This window comes from Natrix helvetica (genome assembly GCF_964273705.1).
Source record: "Natrix helvetica genome assembly, chromosome: 2".
Taxonomy (NCBI): domain Eukaryota; kingdom Metazoa; phylum Chordata; class Lepidosauria; order Squamata; family Natricidae; genus Natrix; species Natrix helvetica.
Window position 1 is genome coordinate 73,526,348 of NC_138552.1, and position 16,329 is coordinate 73,542,676.

Here is a 16,329-nt window from a genome sequence, read left to right on the forward strand (position 1 = left end):
ACTTATTCATACCAACAAGAGAAACTATTATAACATTTCTCTTTCTTTGCTAGTTTTTTCCCTCCCAGCTTCTAAATTTTTGGCCTACCCTTTACTACATCATCATGATCATCATCATCATTATTTTGGTGGGACAGCTTTCTCAAGGCATGGTACATACAGATAGTCCTTGATTTACAACCATTCGTTTAGTGACTGTTACAACAGCACTGAAAAAAATTTTGGGCTCAATTGTGGTCATAAGTCGAGGATTACCTGTATTATTTATTTATTTATTTATTTATTTATTTATTTATTTTTATTTATTTATTTATTTATTTATTTATTTATTTATTTATTTATTTATTTATTTATATATATTTATTTATTTATTTATTTATTTATTTATTTATTATTCCCACACTAGTCATTCCACAACATACAAAGATGCCATCTTAGACTCTTTTTGTTTTGAATCAGTGACTTGATTATTCATAATCTATATTTAATTGTCAAATGGATGTGAGAACTAAATAGACTGCAGTTACACAATCCCTCCCCCCCTTCCTAAAGTTGTACTAAAGTTTCTATTTTACTTTCAAAACAATTCATCCCCACCAATGCTCAGACCTAAGTTTACAAGTGAGGACTTCTTGGAATGTATTTTTCATTGGCGGAGCCGATGTTAGTGACATCAGCCAAAGCACTTTTGATTGGCTAGCTGGTTGCTGGGACTATAAGGGCTTTCGGTGAGGCAGTTAACCCAATTTCTGCTGGGAAACCAAACTTGGAGTCCTGGCTAGCGGAACGCCGGGCGATTAGTCCCGGAGGGGAAAGATGCCAGCGGAAATTGGGGCTGATGGGTCCCTGAAAGCCGGACGGCCGAGGCCCCGCCTGACGAGGCATTTGGAGGCGGCGAGCGTCTTCCTCCCTGCTTTCCAGCCTCTGTGTCGCTGGGATAAACTCTCCCGCCTTTCCCTCCATTGCCCTTTTAAGAGGAGGGCTACAAGGCGTCGAGAGTAGCACGAGGCATCGGGAGGAAACCTCCGGATTGGCCGAGGTCCCCGTCTGTAGACACACCCCTCATGCAAAAAGGGACCTTCTGAGTGGAAGGAGGAGAAGGTAAACAGAGTTGAATCACTCTCCCGGCTGGCCAATTGGGGGTGGAGGGGCGGAGGGGGGAGACTCGCTGGAAGAACCTTTTGCGTGATGGGCTTCTGCGAAATCGGTCCTGAGCAGGGCTGTGCTGGAACATTGAGGAGCCGTAGGCGAGGGGGGAGTGAGTCAGGCAGTGGGCAGATCCAGCCTCAGTCGCTGCTGCTGCTGCTGCTGCTGCGTAGAGTCCTCACGCTTGGGCTGCTGTTTCAGCACCGCGCCTTCTGAGGAGTGTGTGAATGCGCTGGAAAGCCTCGCGAAGCGGGGGCGGAGAAGCAAACGCAGCGGCGCGGCGGCAGCTCGGGTGCTAGGATCGCTGAGCTCTCCCCGAGCTCCTTTCGATTTTCTTCTGCTTTCCGTCCCCTTGCGGGGTGAGGAGGAGGAGGAGGAGGAAGAGGAGGAAGAGGAGGAGGAGAAGAACAGGGAAAACTCCCTGCTGGTGCTACTTGGATTACTTGAAACCACCACTCGTGACCCTGTTTTCCGAAGAAGGGAGCCTTATCAGTGTCTAGCCACAGAAGCGAGTCCGGGTGTGCACGACCCACGCGCGACGCCTTACCGATCTGGAGTTGTCCGGCGTCGGTGGAGAGGGGGCGCGGGAAGCGACGGTGACCGTGGGTCAAAAGGTAGGCTAGTTGATGGTTCTCCTGGCTGGGAATCCCGGATGATCGTGGTTATGTAAACGCCGAGCCCCGGCGGTGGATCCCTCCTGGCTGCGACGCCACCCCACCCACCCCACCTCCACCCGCGATCCGCAACCTGAAGGAAGGCGACCCAGCCGCTCGTCGCTCGTCGCACCGCCACCCCACCTACCTACCCGGCCCTCGGAGGGCAAGAGGGCGGCGGCGGCGGCGGCGGTCACAGGCAGGCAGCGCGGAGGAAGTTTTGCCCCCGGGGCCCTCGCCCTGCCCCTCCCCCTCTGAAATCATTACCTCGGGGGGCCCGACGGTCGCCTGCAAAATGTCAGCGGTGGCTTACATGGACTTCGTGGCTGCCCAGTGCTTGGTCTCCATTTCCAACCGCTCCGTGGCACCGCCGGACGTGACCCGCGAAGCCGAGGTCCTGAAAATGCCCGAGGAGGAAGCCGCCGCCGCCGCTGCCGTCGTGACCAAGGAAATGAACGACCCCCGGGACGCCTGGAAGGATTATTGCACGCTGGTGACCATCGCCAAGAGCTTGCTGGACTTGAACAAATACAGAGCCCTCCCCGCCCCTTCCATCTGCAGCGACAGCGTGGAGAGCCCCGACGAGGACATCGGCTCCGACAGCGACGTGACCACCGAATCGGGATCGAGCCCTTCCCACAGCCCCGCCGAGGGCCAGGAGGCTGCTCGCGGGCCCGGCCCCCTGGCCCTCCTGCACGGCGGAGGGCCGGTCAAAGGCAAGCTGGCCGCGGAAAAGAGACACAAGTGCCCCTACATCGGTTGTGGCAAAGTGTACGGCAAGTCCTCCCACCTCAAAGCCCACTACCGGGTCCACACAGGTGAGCGGCGGCACTCAGGTGAACGGCGGGGGGAGGGGCGGGGGGGCGGAGGGGCGGCGGCGGGAGGGCGGGCGGGGACGTCCCGGGAGTCGAACCTGTTTGCAAAAGGCAAGGGGTTTAGTACGAGGAAGGGAAGCCAAGCCCAGCTCTTTTCCCGCGGCGGCCGCTCGCTTTTCCTCCCCCTCCTTCAAGTATGTCGGCTGTCCTCAGTTGAACCCTCCTTAAAATGCCGCGGTTGCCTTAGCGCCGCTCTTCCTGCCTTGCCCGTCCCTGCCTTGCCTGCTCTCCTCCCGAGCTCGCTCTGGTGCAGGCGGCGTGCATTTGGGCACAGGGTGTTACTGCAAATGACACGTCAACAATGCTGAGGGTGGATGGATGGAGGAGATGAGGGTGTTGGGAGTGGATGACACCCTCCGGGATCTTGCATGTCGTCCCCCTGTTCTGTAGATCAGCTTGCCTTACACCGAGCCGATCGGGCCAGTAGAGGAGCTGTTCCTTTCTGAAGCCTTCATCTCAATCTCCAAAGGATGTTTGAGGAAGGGTCAGGGGGGGGGGCTGCATGGGGGAAGTTAATAGGGTTTCCTCCTATTTTGTGATTGCTTGAGGATCCTCTCTTTAAGGTTTTCTCTTATCAATCAAAAGCTGCTCAACAACTGGGTTGGGATTCTCATGAAATTCTAAACCAGGAGCTAACTTCATGTTTTCTTTGGCTGCTGCCTTAGAAATAGACTGTTTTTTAATGCTAGGCCTGGCTTAGCTTCTTTGGCACCTCTGGATTCCATGAACTCCACCTGGGCGTGGCTGGGCTTGGTGGCTGTCGTGGATTGATGACGTATTTTTCCAATTCTGATGAGGTCTCCCACGTGGGCGCTTGTTGGTTTTCATTGCCTTGGGATGTGAAATGCAAGGGGGTGGGAAAGAATAATGGCAGCAAAAGCAGAAGGCCCCGTGGTCCATGTTTTGGGACAGTTTTGTTGAATGATGTCCAAATGCATGTGACACTACCATTTAAAAAAAAAGAGAAATTCATTATTTTCATTCAGTCCTCAGTAATATGGCAGCTGTCTTCATTTGAGACATTTGCGTCATGTGTTGCCTAATTGCCTTCTTTTGTGGGCTTTGGACTTGTTGAGTGCATCATCAGTAAGTTGCTTCTTTTGAGGGCATGTTTGCTTATTCTTAGTTCAAACCCCAGCATATTATATATAACCGGTTATAATTCTCTGTTTCTTAGTACATCTGGTACTGTCTTGCAGACACCGGAAAGTGCATTCCTAGCACTTGGCAAATATGTTTAAAGATAAACGCTGATTAGGATATTTAAAGTGAGCTTCTTTGAAAGACAAAATGATTGGGGGAAATGAATGCCATCTTTTCCACCAGAGCACATTGTACCCAGTTGTCGTACGTGGGTGTGTTGGCAGCATCTGTGATCAAACATGAGATGGTTAGTAAGCTTTGGAGATGACACATGGGGCTACATATATTTCTGGTACTTCATTGGCAAAACACACATCACAACTTTAGCCTGCCTTTTGTGTTGGTCATGTGATTATAGAGTGGCATGCCATTTCCAAGACAAGGAGCCTGGTCTTGGGGGTGGTCAGATTGTATGTTATTTGGGGTTTCCTTTGGCAGGGAAGAAAAAATAATCTAGGCAATAGCTGTAATGGCCTGATAAATGGCCTGTTGAAAGCACAAGCAGCGTGGTAAGGAATTTCAATACCATCTTGGGAAATAAGCAGTTTTCATCCGGTTTGTGAATATGTGTTTTTCTATTTGCATTATGTTCCCGCTATTTGAAAGCCAGACAGAGTGGCAAGACTCAATGTTGCAAGTTGTTCCTCAATCCAAATGATCTGTGAAACGGGTTTTTTGTGACCTAGATTAGATCATGTGAGTTAGGAGCTGAAGAAAAATATTGGTCAGAGAGTATAAGAATGGATTTGATTTTTTTCTTATGATGTATATTGTGATGCATATAGGGCTTAAAGTGCCTTGCGTGGAAATGGGAAGCAAAACAGAAGTCGGTAATCCTTAGCATTTTTTTTATAGATTATTTTCTCCACCATATACTTTTAAAAAATGACTTGAAAAGGAGTAAATCTTCATTATAGGAAGCCGGTCATGGTAGTATTGATGTCCACATTAGGTGCATTTAATTTTTACCTAAGGGAGAGGGGCAAACTGGATTTGGCTGAATGTCTATGGTAGAGTATTCCTGGATGATGTGTGGGAGAGAATCTCAAACCTATTTTCCTGTTCACACAATGGGGCATCGTAAGCTGCAGAATGGAAAATGCACAGGAAAAGGAGTGTCGTGTGTCATTCAGCAGTGATTCCTGTGGCTAAAACCCATAACACAGGAAGGAAGGAGAATATGAGCATCAGCTTTTTTCTGTAGCATGGCAGAAATACTAAATAATTTGTAAAGTCAGGTCAATTGCTGAGAATGCCCCAGTAATATCCCACACATAGGAAATGCTAGTCATTTTCTAATCATTCTAATGAAGCAAGTCCTTACATTTTGTTTCTTCCTAGCAATAAGATTAAAGGTAGGTCTTCAGAAAAGGAAGCCACATGGCTCAATGCTCAGCTAACCCAAAGGTCTACACTATAGAAATGCATTAAAATTTCCCTTTTCCTATCACTGGTTTATAGTTTCCTGATATCAGCATCTGTACTATACTCTGAGAATTGTGACTGACAATGACCATTCTACAAATTAGGAGTATCTTCATTATTTATTGACCTTCCATGTTTTCCTATGCTTGTGAATTCAAGACTTTTCCATCAAGGAGCTAGTTCAGAAAACAGCAAACCATTTACTACCACCTGAAGGGTGGAGAAATTTGGGATGGAAATTAAGAAATGATCTCTGTTTTGCTTTGAGGATGTATTGCATCATTGAGTTATTTGTAGGAAGTAGGTTTATAATTTGACTAGAAACTTTAGTGTTTTGCCTCTGAAACACTAATTTCCTTGGCCTATCAAATCCCTATCATCATATGTAGGAATCAGAATTCATGTTACTTGTAGGGAAAATATAATTCAATGATATAGACAGGTAATCCTCCTTTAGCAACTACAATTGGAACTGCCAACTTGGTCATTAAGTGAAACTGCACATATGCTCATGTTTTTACTTTAGTTTTCCTATACTTTACAGACCTATGGAGGTTGTAAATGTGAGGACCGGTCATAAAGTTATATTTTCATCACCCTTGTAATTGCAAACGGTCACTAGATGAGGCAGTCATTAAATGAGGACTGTCTGTAAATAGATCTCAGTGATGGATCTCAACTAGTTGCTAACTTAAAATACCAGCATTCCTTATCATTGGCTCTACTGATTAGGAGTATTACAACCACTTCTCAAGTGCCAGAGATTTCCCACCACTCTCTTAGACTAAGATATAGGATGATTATGGCTGAAGCAAGTAAACACTGAATACAAGCAGACGGAGAGCCCATTTCTCTTTTGTACACTCCACATCTCCCTAGAGACATTTTTTTGGCTGTTCTCTTCTATCTTATGTTTTGTACCTTTTTAGTGTTTTCTTTACCGATATTATCAAAACCATATTTTCCCTGGTAAGGTGCATATTCTGCATTTTGAGCCTTGACATAGAAACACATTGACAAAATGGCTCTCACCAGCCTGGCATGCTTCAGAGAAAGAAGGTGCCAGGGAGGGGTATGGTGGGGAGGCGTGGCTAAACGAAGTACCGGTAATGCAGGGATTATCGTGATGGTTTTGGCACTATCCACAGGGACTCCAGAAGTGGGGAGGCACCGAAATCATATTGCACCAACAATGCATCGAGTTGTGCTGAATGTTTTCACGTAGGCTGTGGAAGATTTGGGTTAGCTGGGATGTGAAGCTAAGAACAGACAGATGCTTAGCTTTCTAAGACTGATCATGAAGAATTAAACACACTCTCAAGCTCTATTTTTCTTGCAGAGGTTTTTATAGGCAATGTAAAAGATATGCTTTTTAGAGGCACCTGGGACAATTACAAGAAACAAAGCATACTTTATCATGTGTGTATGGGAATCTCCATATGGGGGTTGGGTGTTAGTAAATTATTTACTTTAATTGCATCCTAGTCCTAATTCAACGGCATTGGGTTGTCCACATTATGGTCCTAATATTTTACTCATGGCAAGATATACATGATATCAATGGACAGATTGCAATACAGGTAGTACTCAAGTTACGTCCACAACTGAGCCCAAAATGTATGTTGCCAAATGAAACATTTGTTTCCCATTCCCATGTGTTTGTCCCATTTTATGACTTTTCTCGCCACATTTGTTAAGTGAATCACTGCAGTTTTTAAATTAATAATAATACCGTTGTTAAGTGAATCTGATTCCTCCATTGAATTTGCTGGTCAGAAGGTCACAAAAGGTGATCCTGTGATCTTGGAACACTGCAACGGTCGTAAATGTGAATCAGTTTTTAAGCTATGTGGGTGCTGCAATGGTCATAAGTGTGAAAAATGGCTATAAGTCACTTTTTCCAGGGCCGTTGTAACTCTGAATGGTCACTAAATGAACTGTCATAAATTGAGGACTATCTGTATAATCTGGTAGATGCAATGACTGCATGAGATAACTAAAATGTCAGGAAATATTTTCTTTGGAAAAATTAAAAAAAAACGATTTCTGTCATTAATGCAGGTATTATTACTCGCTTGCCCTGTTGTTTCAATCCTAATTTCAATTTACTATTCATGTAAGCAATGATTGTATTGCCTGCTGCATCAGAGTTCCATAAAAGGGACTAACATTTATTCACATTAATGTTTTGAAGAAACAAATGTTTTTTTCAATGAAATAGAGTACTGACGTAGTCCATCCTAAACAAGGAAAATGCCCACTTTGAAAGGAAGCAGTGAATGATAACAGCCAGGCTTACCCATCAGCTTCATCCTTTGACACCAAGGCTAGTAACTTTAATTGCTAGTTGTGGACATTCTCCAAGTGCCAGATCTGTTGACATCCAGCAGACATGAGGAAATTCCTCCCTCTGCCCTTGGGGACTTCCCCAGCTACGACAGCACATCACAGGTGGCCAAATAATTAGCTACTTACGAAGAAATCTCCTAGATTACAACATTATGGTTATCTGATGCTTCCATCTTGCCACCTACTTGAAAATAAGACACTTTTATCATATTTGAAAGCATTTGGCTGCAAAAATGTTTGTACTCAGCCAATGTACCTTTTTTTCCTGATTCAGGACATCAACCTACAGCACACTTGTTTCTCCCCATTCTGGACCTGTTTCCTTTCTAGTCTGAAAAAGAAATGAACAATTGGATCCAATTTCTCAATTCTAAAAGCAGGAAAGCAAAAAAAAAAAAAAGCATTATTCAGCATTTGAATGCACGTTTCCTATATGGATAGATAAATACCATATCTAGCTACTATCCAAACTGAAAGAATCTTCCGAGCTTGTCTTCTATTCTTGCTGCCTAAATAGACAGCTTGTCCACGGAGCATTATGAAAAAAAAGAAGAGCAACTTTACTCTTTCGAAGTGTGATCTTTCCTGCATTGTGCATCCGAAACCATGTTTTCCCCTTGACGCCACTACAGATAGTCCTCGACTTACAACAGTTTGTTTATTGATGGTTCAAAATTGCAGCGGCACTGAAACAAGTGACTTATGTCCGTTTTTTACATTTGCAACCATTGCAGCATCCCAATGGTCACATGATCAAAATTCAGATGCATGGCAACTGACTCGCATTTATGACGGGTGCAGCATCCTGGAGTCACGTGATCATCCTTTGTGACCACCTGACAAGCAAAGCTAATGGGGAAGCCAGATTTGCTTGACAACAATATTACTGACATAACAAGTGCAAAGATTCACTTAACAACTGTGGCAAGAAAGATAGTAAAATGGGGCAACATTCACTTAACCCACGTCTCACCAATGTAAATTTGGGGCTCAATTGTGGTCATAAATCAAGGACTACCTGTAGTTCCTTTATGCTTTTCTGATTGTAATGTTTATAACAAACTGATTTTTTTTTAAAAAAATCACTTATGTGGAGGATAAGGAAGCTTTGCAGGTTGCTATCAGCTGACTTTGAAGTATCCAGATGTTTTTGAATAGTGGCATTCCCAGTCCTAAGGTTAGGTCCAGGGAGTTAAGTGTTTGGGACAATTGATGCCAGAAGAGAAATGAAAAAAAGTAAAATTGTTGTGAAATACCCAAAGAAAACAGTGCTTTTCCTAGAAAATGGAAAAAGAATCTGACAGATCAGTGCTGATACTTTGGTCTAGCCCATGGAAACTTAATAGCTTCTATACAATTCTGGAACATCTATTGCTTAAGAGGGGAAGATGAGAACTAAACTGCCAAAGGATGAATGTAAAATTTGCCAAAATATCGTGTGACCCCAGTTTTTGGGGAAATAAAGAAGATTGCAGTATGTTTAGATAGTAGTTCAAATTGTTTATAAGCGTTGACGTGTTAAGAGTGTGGGGATAATCTTTATTACCCCACCCCAGTACCTATTTATGGAGTCAGTATTAGCTGCATAAAAGTCCATCTTTACAATCTTGGTTTTCTTCTCAACTGGTTCCCACACTATTTGTCCCCAAAAAGCTGCTGCAAATTATATTCCCAAAATAAATAACGACATAAAAAGCCAGAATCACATGGGGGTGGGTGGGTGGTAGGGTTGTTCATTTAATTTGCAAATCTTTTCACAACCGGGAGAGGCCCCAAGGGGAGTCCATGATATGAGAATGTCGACATTACTTAAAGAGTAGATGGCCTCAGAATGTAGATCTCTGTGGTGGATAACCTTTTAAAACCCTGTTAAACATCTTCTTGGAGTGGAGTCTTACTTTTTCTGAGCCTTCCAATTTAGCAGTATTCACTTCTTTCTGTTATCTAGTGGTGCCATAGGTTGAGAGTATGTTTTCTCTCTTTTTTTTTTTTTTGTATACTGTGAAGAGCTTGTGGGCAGGCTGAGAAAGGCATGGAAAGCAGAGTAGACACAATCAATCAACAGACAAAGGGTGTTGGCAGCTTATCTCACAAGTGGCAACTCAGCCCAGGTAGTGACAGAGCTGGGAAAAAAGCTTTTCAAATCATTCAAAGGGATTCTGCCTTAGTGAGGTCAGTATAAATGAGGATGGGAAATTCCTTTTAAAGTTTCCTAGATCTGTGTTCATTAAAGATTCCTTTCTGAAATGAACTTCCTGGATCGTGCCAGCCAGCAATGCGAAGCTTGGCAAGAACATACTGCCAGTTGTTGCCAGATGGCGAGTTTGACTTCCAGTTCTACGAAGAAGCAGGAAGAGGGGAGGAATCTATAATTTCTTCATATCACTGATCGGGTCACCCTGAGCAGTTTTACATAACTTTTTCCTGGCAGACCGACTCTCTAAAAAGAACTATGGAGTTGCAAAATTCTGGCATTCAACAATGAAACATTGTGTTTCCTTAGAACACAGATGAGCCATATGTATAAATGGGCTTAAGTTTTTAACTGTGACTGTTTTAAAGTCTGTCTCCTGTTTTGGCCTAGGGCAGGGGTGTCCAAACTTGGGAACTTTAGGACTTGTGGACTTCAACTCCCAGAATTCTGACTGGGGAATTCTGGGAGTTGAAAGTCCACAAGTCTTAAAGTTCCCAAGTTTGTACACCCTTGGCCTAGGGTCAAAGAAAGTGTATTCGAATGTATTTGATTATCTTTAATATTTAAAAACACAAACACTCTTTTTGATGTTCTGAATCAAAAATTACCCAAGGCTTTAGCCTTCTCTCTTGTTGAGCAACCAGATACAATCGACATTCCACAAATAATTGTGCTGTAAGTTGGGGCTGTTCAAATCTTCAAATTATTGAAGGTAACCTTTGATCTGAGGAAGCTTCAAACAGATGACTCTATCAAAGCAGATTTGCAACTCCAAACAGATCCACTCTGATGCAGGCAAACGAATTAAGCACTGTGAAGCAGTTCACAGCCTTGTGAATGTTTTTGTAGATTCACCTCTCTCTCTCTTTTTTTTTTTTTTTTTTGGCTGCTTCTGAAGTTGCTACAGACAATATTCAGGGCTGTAATTTCACTGCCATGTGTGGAAAATGTTGAGGAGGGCTTGAGTGGCATGATGGGCTTTCTCTGATATTGGCGTGGAGCTGACCAATGAGATTCATCCATTCGTTGACTTTTCTACTCTAAGTGGAGTACGTTTGGAATGGCAAAGCTAATGTTATTTTGGCCGCCATTCACTTTCCAAGTTCTCAACCTCTTGAATATGGCCTTAACTTTGCTTCTTCTTGCAGTGAGTGGAATGTCACACTTCATTGTTGATCTTTAACAACCCAGCTTTCAGTAATCTGAGCATTGACTCAAGGCCCAGCATGCATTGTGGGTCAAACCTTCCTTTTAAACTCTGTGATAGGAGCAGGTTCAAGTCTGTTCAGAGATGCATTACTATACTTTTAAGAAGGGGGAATTGAGACTCTGAATAATAGTTTTTCCTCTAGCCTTTCCCTTCTCTGTGATTTGGTCTGGCATTGTATGTTATGGTGGCAGCCTGCTATATCTCTGCTATGTAATCCATCTTGTTAGCAAGCCACTCTTGAGCATTTCTCCAAGACCTTCTCAGAAGAGTCTGGGATTTATTCTGCCCAATCTGATAACCCCCTGAAACTGGTGATAAGGGGCTTTTCCCCCAGAGGAGCCAGCTGTGCCAGTCAGCTGTGCCATCCCTTCTGTCATAAAACTCAGTGGAAGCAGGTCTACACAATTGCACTAACCTAAGCCAGTGTTATGTGAAGTAAAAATGGTTTTTTTTTGTATTTTACATTACTTCCATTTTTTCTCTTAACAAATGTCCTGAACTATTGTGTCTTGAGTGTAAAGCTCAGAAAAAAAGGAGTGTGCCTTTGTGTGTATGTGTGTGTGCTTCTCTCACGTGTGTGTGTGTGTGTGTGTGTGTGTGTGTTTATCTCCTTTCACTTAAAGCAGGGGTGTCCAAACTTGGGAACTTTAAGACTTGTGGACTTCAACTCCCAGAATTCCCCAGCCAGCCATGCTGGCTGGGGAATTCTGGGAGTTGAAGTCCACAAGTCTTAAAGTTCCGGCTGGCTGGGGAATTCTGGGAGTTGAAGTCCACAAGTCTTAAAGTTCCGGCTGGCTGGGGAATTCTGGGAGTTGAAGTCCACAAGTCTTAAAGTTCCCAAGTTTGGACACCCCTGACTTAAAGTATAAAAGAATTTAGAGATTTAAAAGAGAAATTCTAGACCAGGGTTTTTCATTTTTTTTCCTCAGGCTGCAGAACCTGTTTGTTAAAAAAGAATAGTTCCTGGAATTCCTGACAAAAAGAGGTGGAGCTTCAGACAAACCCAGCTTGCGAAAGCTGGTGACTTAGCAAGTTTGTGGGGAAGAACAGGATTGGATGGCTGAGTTCAAGGTCTCTTCCCCCCCCCATTAGCCCCTTACAAAGAAATTCCCTCCCCCTTAATTCTGTGGAAACCCAGATTACCTCAAAAAAGAACACTCTAAAATGTTTCAGCTTGGCAGCTTTCTAATATGTTGGGTATAAAAAAACTCTCTGAATTTGTAGTCAACATGGCCATTGTTCCAGAATTTCCTTTTTAAAGTTTAAATTTTGTGGGAAATTCTCTTACGGTTTTTCAAATGCATAACTACACACCAATCGCAGAACCGTAGTCTCCACACAACTGTTGGATATCTGAAGACAATTGTTCTAGTTAGAGAGCTAGAAGAAGTCTCCCGAACCCAAACGAAGACTTTCTGAATCAACATCCTCTATTTTCAGAATGGGCTGTCAGGGAAGGGGAGGGGAGGACAAGTCCTGTATATTTGTTGTTCTTAGTTGTAAAGTCGTGTCCGACCCATTGCGACATCATGGACAACGTTTCTCCAGGTCTTCCTGTCTTCTACCATCCCCCGAAGTCCATTCAAGCTCACAGCGACTGCTTCGGTGACTCCATCCAGTCACCTCATTCTCTGTCGTCCCCTTCATCTTTTGCCCTCAATCTTTCCCAGCATTAGGCTCTTCTCCAGTGAGTCCTTCCTTCTCATTAGGTGGCCAAAGTATTTAAGTTTCAGCTTCAGGATCTGGCCTTCTAAAGAGTAGTCAGGGTTGATCTCCTCTAGGACTGACCGGTTTGATCACCTTGCAGGCCAAGGGACTTGCAGGAGTTTTCTCCAGCCTGTATTGCGGCCTGTGCTTCTGATTAATTGTGAGTGTAGTCTAGCCCAACCACGGTCCAGTCCACAGTATGTCAGAAACCGGGCCACGCAAACAAGTGGAGTCCTATCTGTGGGATGCTGCAGCATGCAAAACTACGCCCCCTCCACTCCACAGAAAAATCTCTCTCCGTGGAACCGGTCCCTGGTGCCCAAAAGGTTGTGGGCCACTGGTCTAGCTACCTCCAAGAGCCTTTGAGTAGGCCTATCAGATTTAAGTTAGAGAAATCTAGTGGCAGCCATAAAAAAGAGTATTTTATATCTAGCGGCTGTTTGGATTTTTACAAACCAAATCTAGTAGCCAATGTGAAATTGTAAATCCTTGGATTTATCTCGATTTAGGATTTCTTGATATGGATATATGTTTTGTTTCAAGTGCAAGAATAAGCAAGGATGTATTTTCATTCTTCAGGCCAGTCATTATCTGAAATCCCACCCATTGTGGTTGCCCTAAACTCCTCTAGTACTATATTTTTCTGTCAGTTAAGTGGGGTTGAGAGGAGTTGGGCCAGGCCATTGTTAGAAGTTGCTCTGTACCTATAGAATCTCTTCTCTTGCAGAAACCCAATTGCTAAGTGTTAAGATTCGGAAATTGATTAGGATTAAAATTTCCGTAGAGAGCATGAAGAATGAGAAAAGATTTTGAATCATGGTCTTGAATGCAGAGAAATGCTAAAGTACAAAACATGTTCTCTGTAAAAAGACTAATCAAAGCACTCCGGCACAAAAGGAACACCCTCTCCATTGTGCAGTTCTGTTTTTAAAAATACATGGAGGTGTGGAACTGGAGTACTGCAAAAATGGGATGACCCATACAGGGTGGGTTGCAACCAGTTTAACAACCGGTTCAGTGATCGTGGTGAGTGGGCGGGGCCAACTGCTCACCAGAACTACCAGTTCATCCGAACCGGTTGGAATCGACAGCAGCCCACCACTGACTTTAGATAAACACACATAAACACAACAATACAAATGCATAAACCAATATAAAAGTAACACAAATTAATGTAAAGTAAGAAAAAAGAAAAAAGGGAAAGAAATAAAAGAGAAGTGCAAGAGAGAGAAAAGATCAAGAAAAAATAGAAAAGGAAGAAAAAAGATACAGAGTTTCTGATTATTTTTATAGCAGTTACCGTATATATACTCTTATAAGTTTAGCTCTTATTCTATAATTGTAACCTAGCTCTCTTTCTATAATCTATTCCGTTCAATCATCAAAACCATAAATCATAAAGTTCATTGTTTTTTTGTTTAATGGGGTTTCCAGTCAGCAATAAATGTAGATATTGTCTTTTCTCTGATCAAAAAAAGTCAATTTAGCTATCTCAGCAAGTTCCATCATTTTCAACAATCATTCTTTCATTGTGTGCAATGTTGAATCTTTCCATCTCTGCCCATAAAATAATCTTGCTGCAGTTATCATATACAAAAACAAAGTCCATGACTTTTTTCCAACTGTTTGTCTACCAGTCCCAAAGGAAAAGTCTATGATTGCAATGTATCTAGATAAAGTAGAAGAATGTGGGTTAGACAGCATCACCACCAGATGGATACGTAACTGGCTGACCAACCGCACTCAACGTGTAGTCCTCAATGGAACTGCATTTACATGGAGGGAGGTAAGCAGTGGAGTACCCCAAGGCTCTGTTTTAGGCCCAGTACTCTTCAACATCTTCATCAATGATTTGGATGAGGGAATAAATGGGGAACTCATCAAATTTGCAGATGAAACCAAGCTGGCAGGAATAGCCAACACTCCAGAAGATAGGCTTAAGATACAGAAGGATCTTGACAAACTTGAACATTGGGCACTATCTAATAAAATGAAATTCAATGGTGAAAAGAGTAAGGTTCTACATTTAGGCAACAAAAACGGAATGCACAGGTACAGTATAGGTTGTACCGTGCTCAATAGTAGTAACTGTGAGAGGGATCTTGGAGTTCTAGTGGACAACCATTTAAATATGAGCCAGCAGTGTGCAGCAGCTGCCAAAAAAGCCAACACAGTTCTAGGCTGCATCAACTGAGGGATAGAATCAAGATCACGTGAAGTGTTAATACCACTTTATAATGCCTTGGTAAGGCCACACTTGGAATACTGCATTCAGTTCTGGTCGCTACGATGTAAAAAAGATGTGGAGACTCTAGAAAGAGTGCAGAGAAGAGCAACAAAGATGATTAGGGGACTGGGGACTAAAACATATGAAGAACGGTTGCAGGAACTGGGTATGTCTAGCTTAAGAGAAAGAAGGACTAGGGGAGACATGATAGCAGTGTTCCAATATCTCAGGGGTTGCCACAAAGAAGAGGGAGTCAAACTATTCTCCAAGGCACCTGAGGGTAGAACAAGAAGCAATGGGTGGAAACTAATCAAGGAGAGAAGCAACTTAGAACTGAGGAGAAATTTCCTGACAGTTAGAACAATTAATCAGTGGAACAGCTTGCCTCCAGAAGTTGTGAATGCCCCAACACTGGAAGTCTTTAAGAAGATGTTGGATAGCCATCTGTCTGAAACGGTGTAGGGTTTCCTGCCTAGGCAGGGGGTTGGACTAGAAGGCCTCCAAGGTCCCTTCCAACTCTACTATTGTATTGTATTATTGTATCTTAAAGTTAAGATCCTGTGAATCTTAACGTATAGACACATATTTCCCCTTTTTTCCCATCACTATACTACATCCAAAATTTTATCCCACTTTATGATACAATCTTTCACATGTTCTTCTTATCTTTCAAATTTCAATAACAATGTATATATTTTAGCAATTATATAGTCATCATTTCTATACAATTCTATTTGACACTCAGTCTTAGAAAGTTCAAATCCATGAATTATTTTATCTAGTTTTAAATCTTTCTAATAATTATAAATAAGAGAATCATTGAAAGTTATGTTTCTCTGCCTCTAGTTTTTCCCTTGATTTTATTTTACATTCCCCTTGACAAAATTCCAATATCTCATAGTAACTAAGCCTTTGGTGTTTGCTTATTTTTTCTCCTCTGTGACATGCTGCTTGTCCCGAGAGCCTCTGAGGTATTTTCAGGCACAACATGGGTTTGTATCTATTCCATATTCTCAATATGTAGTGTCTAACATAATGGTTTTTTTTAAAATCTATACTGATCTTGACTTGTTATATCACAAATATCTAGGCCACTGAAATCTCAGGTCATGTCTTTCTAACTTTCCAAAAGCTTCTGTTTTTCTATAACACCCCAACCAAACAACAAATTGAAAAATACAATTTCAAATCAGGCAAATGCAGCCTGCCTGCCTGCCTGCCTTCCTTCCATCCATCCATCCATCCATCCATCCATCCATCCATCCATCCATCCATCTTGACTTTATTATTTTTTAATAAATAACTCGTAGTGGTGGGTATACATAATAATCATTCTTCCTCCTAGTTTCCCACAATAACAACCTGTGAAGGAAGGTTGAGCTGAGAGCGCATCTTGTAAC

The 16,329-nt window shown here is 42.9% G+C and overlaps 1 protein-coding gene across 2 annotated transcripts in view; it reads left to right on the top strand.

Annotated features, from left to right (window-relative positions):
* Positions 1-360: 360 nt before the first annotated feature.
* The window catches only part of KLF9 (KLF transcription factor 9), a 40,096-nt gene continuing 24,127 nt past the window's right edge, over positions 361-16,329 (top strand). Inside the window, exon 1 of one of the 2 annotated variants that reach the window (XM_081944132.1) lies at positions 361-2,617. In XM_081944132.1, the coding sequence (XP_081800258.1) occupies positions 2,095-2,617 (523 nt within the window). In that variant the 5' untranslated portion in view covers positions 361-2,094. The remainder of the gene's footprint in view (positions 2,618-16,329) is intronic. The other variant, XM_081944131.1, reaches the window with a different exon arrangement.